The sequence below is a fragment of the Solanum tuberosum genome, unplaced genomic scaffold (assembly GCF_000226075.1).
Source record: "Solanum tuberosum cultivar DM 1-3 516 R44 unplaced genomic scaffold, SolTub_3.0 scf00026, whole genome shotgun sequence".
In the NCBI taxonomy this organism is placed as follows: Eukaryota; Viridiplantae; Streptophyta; class Magnoliopsida; order Solanales; family Solanaceae; genus Solanum; species Solanum tuberosum.
The window spans coordinates 1,307,627-1,320,129 of NW_006238952.1; the positions used below are offsets into that span (position 1 = coordinate 1,307,627).

Genomic DNA, 12,503 nt, shown 5'->3' on the forward strand with positions numbered 1-12,503 from the left:
CACCCCCACCCCCACCCCACACACACACACACCTTCTTCTATTTTCCCTCCCCATGGGCGAATTGAGCCCAGAAAAGGGAGAATGACATTCAAGTTTTAACAAATTCTTAAAATAGGAACCTAAATAAATTGATCTACAAATCCTAGTTAAGGAGGATATTCAAATAACCAACAAACAGAGGTATTCCAAATCAAACATGTTCAAATTTGTATAAAGTGAATTGAGCAAATTCCTTACCATATGCATCCATCAACTTGGGGTCAGCACATGATTTAGGATCTGCCAAGCAACAAAAGCATAAAAGACAAGAGTCAGTGTTATTCTATTTTATTTTATTTTTTCTTGAGATTATTCTATTTTCGAACTAACAAAAGATTGATATTATTCGATTTTAAAACTAACAAAGATGGAGTAGGGGCTTGACATAAGAGAACTGCACCAGATGGAACGGCAAGAAGACTAGCGAATTAATCATTATGTTAAAGTACATGTGCCACTGGATGTTTAGCGAGCAGTCAAGTTAATAATAGAATTCACGATTGCAAACAACACAGAGATGGACAACAGGTATTTGCTCTAAACTGATGACTATGCCCTACTGCAATTATGGAAAATCAGATATGGTGTCAAGCAAAAATGCATGAACTCTAGGAGATGGAAATTTTGATGTGTAAAAGCATACAACAGATACACCTGAGATGAGAGGAGTACAAAGTAGAAATTAGTTTCATCCATTGAAGCCAACAGAATTACAAATTCACACAAAATCATATAAGTCATACCAGAGGACTGCCGGACTACATTTGAGCGCCGATGCTGTGCCAATGCAAGAATAACAGCATCCTCTACCTAAAAGCAGAAAAAATGTTGTTTATAGAATATACTGCACAGTTTTTTGTTTTTTTTAGAAATAATATCCTTCACAACTTTTACGACATATAATAGGAAGAAAACATTTTTTGTTATTTCTTTCTCAAAAAAGAAGAAAACAAACAGAAACCTTGAGGGAAGCTAATTCTCTTAGAGCCATTTCAACTGACAGCATACTCTCAATATTTCCCTCTCCAGATAAGTCACTAATGTCACGGGCACGTTTGCTCCGATCAGAATCATCGCCACCTGCTCAACACAAGAGAGATTGAAATCCAACTTAGATGCAACGAGGGAAACATAAGAAGCAGAAAAAAGGCACATTTGGAGTTAATGCAGGATGGAAAATTGCAAGGAAAGGCTAAGCACCATTCCAGGATTCCTCTCTGGCCTTCTGGCCAGCAGAAATCACAACTTCAAATGGAAGAGGTGCAAAGGATGACCAATGTTCATGCTTCGTCCCTGCTATATCTGCACAGATACCTGAATCCCCAAAAGTTAGCACGCCAACTCATTATTAGCATCCCCCCTTCCACCCCAAACAAAAAATCAAGTAAATATTAAACAAACCACATGACTGAATAGCCTCAAGTAACCCAGGAAGAACACACTTATAAAATAGAGTATTTAACCAAAAAAAATGGTTTCATGAATAAGATTGAACATGAAAGAGAATAGGCTACCGCTTAAGTTCATTACAAGACTCCCACATATCATTAAAAAAATTAGTACTCCCGTACATCAATTTTTTGGGTAATCGCCAATCAGTTCTCAGCTTATCACCAACAATACTCCAATCTTATCCCTAGCTTATCTTGCATATTAATTTCATTCAAAACATAAAACTAATAATTGAAAATGGTTCCTTGGATAGTCAGCCGAACTATTTCAACTAGTTCGTTTCTTTTGTGAAAAATGTTAAAGAGTCAGGTGGCTTATCTTTGTGATAATAGCAATTGAGTGAGTCAAAGCATTCGTAAGGCAAACTAAGACTTGTGGATCATGAAAGAATAAGATAGTTAAGCATCCAGGTAAGTGGTCAATGGGTTCAAATCCAAGCAGAGACCAAAGAACAAACCACTAGTTGATTTCAGCTCAGCTATTTACACCTTGGTGGAAGCTTCAAGTAACCAGTAGATTAATCGATGTGGGGACTAGTTGGCCGGAATACCAACATTATAAATAAAATTAGAATTTAGATAGTCAAAAGCTAAATTACCCCCTCCCCCCAGGTTCAAAATAAAAGGAGCATCAGCTAGCTCCTCTACATTCCTCTTAACTCAAGTACCAGACTTTGTTCACGACATGGTAAGCCGCATATTGCATGTTTTCGAGTTATGTTGAGAAAGATTCCTACCTCACCGAGCAAAACAGGAGAATGCACCTGCATATTCCTGGTAATGAAAAAGAAGGAATAAAGTGAATACAGTTTGAGATCCTTCTTTGGATTTGCTTCATTTTGGATTACAATTTGAGTCCTCAGCGTCCATCTCGCTCCATTTAAGTTCAAATTGGTCCAATATTATATAAATTAGAAATTTCTACATTTTTTAAAGGCCCTAAAATCTCTGGCGAGACTAAAAGACTTCTCCAGCGCACACTGGACCAAAAGTAACGTGCTAATACAACTAAACTTAATCCCAACTGATTGGTGTTGCCTATATATATATATATCTTTTAATTCTATTATGCCCTTTTATTCGCTAGGTCTACATGAATTTCAAGACATTACAAGTCATTCAGGGCCACTTTCTTTCATGTGATTTACGTATTATCGGCCCCCCTTTTAACACATTCAATCACAATGGTGTCATACCTAGGGACCAGTACATCTGGAGGCCAATGTAGGACAAATTGGATGCTCCTTGAACCTTCTCAAACTAAAACTTCATCCATTTCTTTGGTCATCTGACTAGGAGGGGCTTCCTCAACTACATAATTGCTACATTTTGGACACTTTCAGTGATCATGGTATTTCTCTACTTGTTAAGCCAAGAAACACGTTTTATCCTGTATAAGCAATTGAAAGATGCTAAAGATTGTAACTTCAGAACAGTAACTATAGTACTATACATATTACACCCACTAAACAAATCCAAAAGAAAGATGCTGATTGAGCAAATTACCATATTGTACAGCTAGGCCCCAGTATCGAGAAAGCCAACATCTCTTTAGAACCACTTCCTCCTAGAATGTCAAAAGGACAACAGATATCAAAGTGAGAGAGACTGGGTAGTGAGTAGCATAATCTGAAGCTAAAGGCAAAGAGTTTATCTCATCAGAATTCAAACAACAACCATCTCTTCATGAGTCAAAATCATTCTCTGTGTCATTGTTCGAAGAGCTTTGGCTTCAGCTTCAGCTTCCTGAAGCTGTTCCATTGCATTTGCAGTGTCATCCTTCAAGTTCTGAACAAAGAAAAATTTGCAAAAAAAAAAAAAAAGTTAAAAGGAAAGATCAGTGACAATAAAAAGCATACAGCACCCAGAGAGTAGCATGAACTAACTTCAATCTCAGTACGAAGTATCGTAATTTCGTCTTCTCTTCCATCCTTAGTTTGCTGTGCAGCTTTAAGAGCAGCCTGCAATAACAATGCAGGAGAAGAACAGTATCATCAAACCAAAAGCAACACATGCATAAACATTTATCAAGCAAGGAGGAGTATTATCATAATTCCCAATAGACTTGTCTAGACACATTAAACTTAAAACATTAAAAAAGTTTGACGAGCAACAGTATTTGATGCATCGTGACACAGTTAAGTAACAATGTTTGTCTTTACTACTTGTATTCACAGTTCTTCAAGCTACCTCTCTCTGGCGAAGTGCTTCTTGCTTCCTGTAGTCATTGCATACCATCAGACAATGTTTGTTAAGCAGAAATATGGAAGGGGAGAAAATATTACAGATTGTACCTGGTTAATAATTTAGCTTCAAGTGATAGTCCTTCTCCAAGAGAAGCAACCTGTAAATAAGGAAGAGAAATAGCTTCATACAACTGTTAAATCTAAAAAACTAAGTGAAGACCAACCATGACCTCCACTATAATCCCATTCCATAAAGCCATAAGTAATATATGTCTCATTCAATGAAAACCAGTTAAGATGATTAGTTGACTGAAACCTCTTTTGCACAATAATCAGCTGCACCCCATTTCTTGGTGCTTATAATTAACTTTAACATTTTACAAATGTCCTGGGAACAGATTAAGTTATAGTATGTAAAATTGGGATCACCCTCAAGAAACTACTATCCTCAGTGTAGACAATTACTAGTGGTGACTTACCTGTTTCTCCAACAAACGAACCCTAGCTTCAGATTCTTCACGTTGTTCTTCTGTACGACGTAGCTGTAAATTACATCAGCAATTGCGATCCACAGTTACAAAGTCGCAAAACTTCTTTTTTTTTATTTATTCTTTTCATTTAGAAAGGTAAATCAACTAACCTTATCTAAAATAATGTCATTTTCTTCTTGAAGCATATCAAGCTGCAAAGAATTACAAAACTCTCATTTGAATGTTAACAGAATTGTTATATATCCAATCATCCAAATTACGTGAGCCTCGAGAGATAATGAACACATGCACCAGAATGGACAAGTCTAGCCTATTTTAGTAGCCATCCAGATACCATCTTCATGTAGATGACATACCTCATCACGAAGCGCAGAAGTCTCATGGTCATTTCCAGAATCCTTCAAATCCATTCGTCCTAATTCTGGTGTGAACCTAAAATTAATTTCTAATACAGTTAAAGATCATCATCATACCATGATAAAAAAAAACATCACATCAAGCTATTATACAGATTAAGGGGACATCAATTATCGTACAATTAAAAATAAGTCATATGGTTATTTGCCACTATCCTCCTGTATGTCACAGGAAGAAGGCTTTCTTATGGAGTCTAACATATGGGATTGAGAGGCAGTTGACTGATAGTTGATTGATTGCTCCTGAAAATCACAAGAGTAGTCCTTAATTCTATGTAGTTTGTCAGGTCTTCAACAAATAAACTATGCTTACTTCCAATCTCTTACAAATTAAGCATCATAAGCAATGACAAGCGAGAAAAAGATAAATAAAATTGCAAAAGTTAGAACAGATGAGAACTGGGTGAAAATTCAACGTCAGGTCACAAATTCACTATTTCAGTTTCAGTCCAACTGTAATCTGTTTCTAGTCCGAGTTTCCAAATAAACAAGGCAGAAGTAGCAATCCATCTGTTCAATGCAAGTATTAAATAAGCACTGGAAAGTTGAAGTTACACAGTATACTAGTTTTGTCAAAAATAAATAAATTGATATAGTTCAGTCAAATATTAATAGATGCTATCAGTGGAAGATAAAGAAAATAGCAATGGTTACCTTTTCTCTCTCAAGCGATTACTAGGAGGTTCTATTGGTGGTATGGTAACTGGAGTTCTCACTGATGACCTACTTGGTTGCAGTATTGCTCCAGTTGTTGTTGCTGCTGCTGATGTACGAACAGACATCGAGGAGGGTCTTCCAGTAGACGATGAACGAACAGAAGGAGTGTGATCCATAAAGTTCCGACCTAACTAAACATGATAGCATCTAATTACCATCAGAAAAGAAACCTTAAGCAAAGTATTTGTATGACAAGTTATAAAGCATTAGTAGTTTATAAAAAGAAGTTACTAATAGAAATGTCTTCTAGAAAGTGGATCCCAAAAGTCCCCAAACTTGATTCTTCTGCAACACAGAAATCTCTTCAGATAGAAGCCAAATTTTCAATTCATTTTCTTTTGTTGGATAAGAGAAGCCAATTTTTCATTATCGCCACACCCCATAGCATGTGTCTTCATGGATTTTTCTCCACCCCCACCCCCACACATTCCCACACACACCCCGCGACTTCTGTATATTCTGGCTGGCAAGATGAGAGGTGAAATAATAGCCTTTGGCTTTTAGATTTTAGAACGAGATATATCAAAAGCAAAATTATTTCATTGAATCTTGAACCAGCGGATGAAAAGTCAAATGAAAAACCACATCAGTGCACTTTCCCTCATAGTCAAGCAATGTTGGCATATGTTTCCAGTCAGAAAATTATTGCCTAAGAAAAGGGTTGACCTGCAAATATTTTTTTACCTCCTCTAATGAACTATTTTTCTTTTCTCATCAAGAATTTGATTGACCAACCGATTCCAATCCAAACATATTCAACTAAACACAGTTTAAGAATCGAGAATCATTCATAATCTCACATCAAATCATGCAACAGTCAATAACTATGCAGAAAATTTAACATACAAAACACAGTTCAATTTAAATTTTTTTTAAAAAGATAACAAAAATTACCGAGGGGGAAGGAGATCTATTGGGCTTGGTTAGTGAAATAGCCGCCAAACCACTGTTCTTGTTATTGCTATTACTCCGATTGTCGTTAGTGGAGAAAGCAGCTGTAGGAGGCCGAAACCCTAGATCATCATCATCCTCCTCTTCATCAGGTCTATGAGAAGAAGCCATAACTTGTGCCAAACGCTGAGCAGCAGCTTTGGCGGCGACATTCTGAGTCCTCTTTATAGTAGACATTCCTGTCACCGTAGGAGGCAATCGAGCACGGGGATGAGCCGGCGATCCCGCCGGCGACGATGAACCTGTACTACTTGATCCTCCACTCCACTGCCGAGCGTACACCGGACTTCCCGTCCTCCTTCGATCCATCCACTCCGTCGAAACTGTAAGTGAATTTTGAGAAGTTTCTAGATTTCCATGGAAATCGTTAGGACCTAGATTTTCTCTCCGATGGAAGATCGGGAGAAAGAGAGAGATTTGACGGATAAAAAGACGGCGTCAAACTTAAGTCGGAAAAAGTATCAATAAATAGAAAATGAAACGCGTATCGCGGGAGAGACGATAGAAACGGAAAAAAATGACCGTCCGAAAAAATAGGTAGCTCGGATTTCAGTTACCGTCAAATGGACCTTGAGCTACTATATGTTTTTTTTATTTTCATCTCGGTGACGAAGACCCTATGTATTAACAGTGGACGGGGTGTTGTATTCGATTCGAGATTTTCAAATTTATCGTATTTGGTAATATTACATTGAAGTTGTAGCATATTGTGATATAAAGACAAAATAATGTCTTGTATCAAACTCAAACTCGAATATTGCAAGTTTAAAGTTTTACTCTCGAAGACTATACAGAATATCAAATTACTAAAAAAATTGATTCGGTTCGATAATTCATTTTTTGGTATTTAATACCAGTCCTAATTAACGGAGTTTCAAATAGGTGACAATCGAAGAACAAAAAAAATACGAAAATTGTGTAAGTACAATTGGTAAAAGATAAAATTTAAGTGAGACCATCAAAACTATTCTACAAGAAAATGAGAGAATGTTCAACTACCACCTAACCTACAAACCTAATTCGCGTTAGGTTGTATCCTCGATAGTCGATAAGCTCAAGATGTGTTAATATCTTGTTTAATTACCTCCCCCAATCCTTTTTCTATATGTCTTTACCTCTCTAAAAACATGATGTCATTGTCAATCTCTTACACCTCTTCACTGGTATGTTTGCATTTCTTCTTTTCACATGTCCAACTGATTCCACACTCGCTTCCCTCATATTGTTCATCACAAAGATCACTCCTATCGTATCTTGAATAATAGTCTTTATATATTGATAGACAAAAAAAAAATATATTACACTATTATTTCATTGTTAAGAACTTAAAGACATTTTAGAAAATAAGAAGAAAATATTGGAAATCAAAAAGTCAAAAACAGAATATGTAATAATTTTCTAGTTCTATGAGATTATGTGAGAAAACCAAATCGATGTTTTAATTTTATTGACTTAGGACCAGGCTTTACTAAAAATCCTTTTTTTGATTTTTCATTTTGGTTGAAAATTAAAGGACAATGATTTTCGTGACTTGAAGAGTTTGTTTATGAATTGTTCGTATTTGATTTAAAAATGACGTACTAAAATGACATGTCAAAGCTTTAGTAGTTGCTTGTTTCAATTTGGTACATCTTCTAAATTAATGTTTTAGTTAAAAAAAAATCTTAAAATTAAACTTGTCACATCATTATTATTATTATAATTATTTTTGTAAAAATAATATAAAATCCGCCTAAATATATTCCCTTTGTCCATATTAGATGGTCATTTATTAGGAATTTCTACTTTCTATTATACAAGATATAGGACCCCGTGTCAGCACGGGGCCCAATATATATATTTTTTTATTTTAATTTATGTTATATTATGAAATTTGAAAAGTTATTGAAAATTTGATATAATTTTAAAAATATTTTAAATTGTTAGCTATTGTGATTTGTAGTACTTTTTTTTACATAATTTTGAAAATAATATTTATTACTCTGTTTGTTGTAATTTATGTGGCACACACAGAATTTCAAATATTAACCATTTTTTATATGTCTCTTTAATATATTAAGTTGTTAATTATTGTATTTTTTAGTACATTTTGAACCTAATTTTTTAATAATATATGTTATTTGCCATGTCCCAATTTATGTGGCATTAATTGATAGATTTGTTGGAGTCGAGAGATTTATTTTGTTAATTATTGTAATTTATAGTTTCTTTTTCGTCAATTTCAAACAATAAATGTTTATCATATAATGCATTTTATGTGGTACCAATAGAATTTAGAGAGTCAATTAAATTTTTTATATAAGTTTTAAATAATTAAGCTGTTAATTATTGTAATGTATAGTATTACTTATATTATTTTTAAATATATTTAAATATTATATGTTAGGTTTTTTATCCTAATTTATATGGCATTGATAGAATTTAAAGTGTCAAATAATTGTTAATTATTGTAATAGATAATATGGAGTATTTAAGTCATTTATAGTATAGTATAATTAATATATAATATGTAGTATTTAAGTGTTATATTATGGAATTTGAGAAGTTATTGAAATTTTTATATGATTTTAAAAATATTTTAAATTGTTAGCTATTGTGATTTGTAGTACTTTTTTTTAACATAATTTTGAAAGTAATATTTATTACTCTATTTGTTCTAATTTATGTGGCACATGCAGAATTTCAAATATTAACCATTTTTTATATGTCTCTTTAATATATTAAGTTGTTAATTATTGTATTTTATAGTACATTTTGAACCTAATTTTTTAATAATATATGTTATTTGCCATGTCCCAATTTATGTGGCATTAATTGATAGATTTGTTGGAGTCGAGAGATTTATTTTGTTAATTATTGTAATTTATAGGGTAATTTATAATTTGCTTTTCGTCAATTTCGTCGACAATTTTTTTAATTAATTATTGTAATTTATTGTTTCTTTTTCGTCAATTTCAAACAATATATGTTTATCATATAATCCATTTTATGTGGTACCAATAGAATTTAGAGAGTCAATTAAATTTTTTATATAAGTTTTAAATAATTAAGCTGTTAATTATTGTAATGTATAGTATTACTTATATTATTTTTAAATATATTTAAATATTATATGTTAGGTTTTTTATCCTAATTTATATGGCATTGATAGAATTTAAAGTGTCAAATAATTGTTAATTATTGTAATAGATAATATGGAGTATTTAAGTCATTTATAGTATAGTATAATTAATATATAATATGTAGTATTTAAGTGTTATATTATGGAATTTGAGAAGTTATTGAAATTTTTATATGATTTTAAAAATATTTTAAATTGTTAGCTATTGTGATTTGTAGTACTTTTTTTTAACATAATTTTGAAAAAAATATTTATTACTCTGTTTGTTCTAATTTATGTGGCACACGCAGAATTTCAAATATTAACCATTTTTTATATGTCTCTTTAATATATTAAGTTGTTAATTATTGTATTTTATAGTACATTTTGAACCTAATTTTTTAATAATATATGTCGGTGATTAAAAAAATATTAGTAATAGATTAATCAATTTCATTATTTTGCCCTAAGTTCATATTAATTAGCCTCTTGAAAAAAAAAATCTTAGATCTTCAAATTTTGTAAGGGTAGAATGGGAAAAACTAAATTAATTTTATCCTGATTTAGTAAGTAACTAAGTACTCCATCCGTTCATAATTATATGTCGTACTAAAAATGGATGTTCCTTAATACTTATCATTTCACAAAATCAATGCATAAATGATATTATTCTTCCTACTTTATCCTTGAGAGTTATTAGAGTCTATTTGGAAAGTCACCTGGTAATTAGAATTGGTATAATTACTAGGGTGGTAATTACTAGCCTAGTAATGACACAGTCTAGTAATTACACTGATCAGTTTGTTTGCCTCAATGTAATTACACATATCATGTTTGGATGTCACAGTGTAATTACAAATGTTCTGTTTGGATGCACAATGTCATAAAATTATATCAAATTTTAAAAATAAAAATAATTATTTAAAATTTATACTAGACAAATAAGAAACTTATAAATGATATTAAATTAAATATTTAAGATATATATTAATTTTTGAAAATATATTAATTAATAAATGTATGTTCTTAACTAATATTATGAAAAAAATAATTGATTTATATTTTTTCAAAATTAATATATTTCAATTGAATTGATCATAAAAAACTAAAAGTATGAAGTTTCTACGAACATCGTGAAATGCATGTTTGATAAAAAAGATTAATATATAAATAAAATGACATAAAATATTTGACAAAAAGACAATCTATCAAGTCTAATTAAAAAATGACTTGCAATGTGAATTCAATATTACTAAAACAAATGAAACTAAAAATATAACATAAGTTATAAATTCAAAACAAAAATTTAACATAATACTCTTATCGCAAATTTCAACATAGCATACATAAATATGATTTTTTTTTAAAAAAAAACGTAAGTCTATAACCTTACTCAACAATAAATTCTATTTTAATTGAAACATTAGAATACTAATAACATTATGCTAATGAGAAAATAAGCATGGCATAAAGAAATATATAATACGAAAAAATTGCATAGAATCACGTACAGTAAGGTTGAGAATGAGAAGAAAATGAAATATAATAATATAGAATAAAAAATATTATTTTAGATTTTTTTATAATAACAAAATAAAAAAAAAAACTTAAAATAATAGAAATAAAAAAATTAAAACAAAAAAATAAAAATAGAAATAAAAAGAAAAAATTAAAAAGTAATCAGTTGGTGCCTAATAATTACACTATGTAATTACCAGCAATTCACGGCCTCTCCCTGTGATTTTAAAGTGTAATTACCCTCTGTCAATTACACTAATTACCTGCTGACCAAGTAATTATATGTCCAACTAAACAAGACAAACAGTGTAATTACACCCAATTACACTAAATTCAATTACCAGGGTGACTTTCCAAACAAGCCATTAGTCTTGAAAGTATGCATTTGACCAACATAGAAAAGTAATTAATTCATTTCACGGGTCAAATTAATAAATCAAAATAAATTAATTCATGTTCATTTGAAAATTTGACTTTAAGATTACATTAAATAAGGGTACAATGGTAAACTTACATAGTTTCTTAAGGGACGTAAAATCTAAAATGGTGATAAATAAATAAAAACAGAAAGAGTAATATGAGACAAATATTTTATAGTAAGATACACATCTAATATAACCATTGCTTATTCAATCGAAATCTCATAAGAGAAGAAAGCATTTAATGTGGGTCAGCGTTATAGCCCACTCCCAGGGCCGGCTCTATGCTTTCAAAAATAAGGCCTTTGCCTTAGGCCCCCAAATTTCGGGGGCCTCAAATTTTTGTCAAGAATAAATTATGTGTTAAATTTTTTATAGAAAAATTAATTATTTATGATAAAAAGTATAATTTTTTTAAAAATAAATTATTTTATCCACTTTAACATCTTTTGTACTTTGTTAAAAATAAGAATTAACAGTGAAAAGTGTTGAACAAAGTGAATTACAATTTTTTTTTTTTTTAAAGTTTCAAGCATTACTCTAAGCGTATTAAAATGATGTATACTAAGTCATCAACTTTTTGAGTCAAATTTTATGGTTCTAACTCTTATTTTTATTTAATATTTATCAACTTATTACTTATATCATTATGTTAACAATACATATAATAATCGTCTCACTTAAAGTATGTTTTTCAATGTTGAGTTGATAAAATCTTATCTAAAACTAGTAACTGAAAAAACAATATTAAGTACTAATAATTTTCATCTAAATAGTGTTAATTTTTTATTTATTTTTAATAAATATGTATATGAAGTGTATTTATATTTTAGGCCGCGAATTGAAATTTCGCTTTAGGCCCCCAATTACGTTGAGCCGCCCCTGCCCACTCCATTTTATCTATTACTCATCGGATCAACGGAGAGAAATCCCGAGTAGCACGGAGTGTGTAGTAAACTAAGATCACTTGTGAAAAACAATGACTTTGACCATCAATTACTACAAATTTGATAAGGATTATCAATTTGTCACAACTCTTCCCTAATTTCATACGATTAATAATCATGACGATTGCACGCTCATCTCCATTATTGTCACAGTTGGCAATATTACTAGGAAACAAAAAAATTATTGGAGGTTCTTTATTAGCACCATTATCGGAAGGATTACACAAGTAACACAATTATTCAACTAATAAAATACAATTCTAAATC

At 31.2% G+C, this 12,503-nt stretch overlaps 1 protein-coding gene across 1 annotated transcript in view; it reads right to left on the reverse strand.

Annotated features, from left to right (window-relative positions):
* LOC102585005 (coiled-coil domain-containing protein SCD2) overlaps positions 1–6,875 on the reverse strand; it is a 10,357-nt gene extending 3,482 nt beyond the window's left edge. The window contains exons 1-14 of the mRNA XM_006341428.2: positions 6,196–6,875; positions 5,239–5,432; positions 4,525–4,600; positions 4,318–4,359; positions 4,157–4,219; positions 3,786–3,835; positions 3,682–3,709; positions 3,378–3,452; positions 3,169–3,279; positions 2,998–3,058; positions 1,241–1,354; positions 1,002–1,120; positions 784–850; positions 239–280 (exon numbers count right to left, since the gene is read on the reverse strand). Of these exons, the coding sequence (XP_006341490.1) occupies positions 239–280; positions 784–850; positions 1,002–1,120; positions 1,241–1,354; positions 2,998–3,058; positions 3,169–3,279; positions 3,378–3,452; positions 3,682–3,709; positions 3,786–3,835; positions 4,157–4,219; positions 4,318–4,359; positions 4,525–4,600; positions 5,239–5,432; positions 6,196–6,561 (1,408 nt within the window). The 5' untranslated portion in view covers positions 6,562–6,875. The remainder of the gene's footprint in view (positions 1–238; positions 281–783; positions 851–1,001; positions 1,121–1,240; positions 1,355–2,997; positions 3,059–3,168; positions 3,280–3,377; positions 3,453–3,681; positions 3,710–3,785; positions 3,836–4,156; positions 4,220–4,317; positions 4,360–4,524; positions 4,601–5,238; positions 5,433–6,195) is intronic.
* Positions 6,876–12,503: the final 5,628 nt, after the last annotated feature.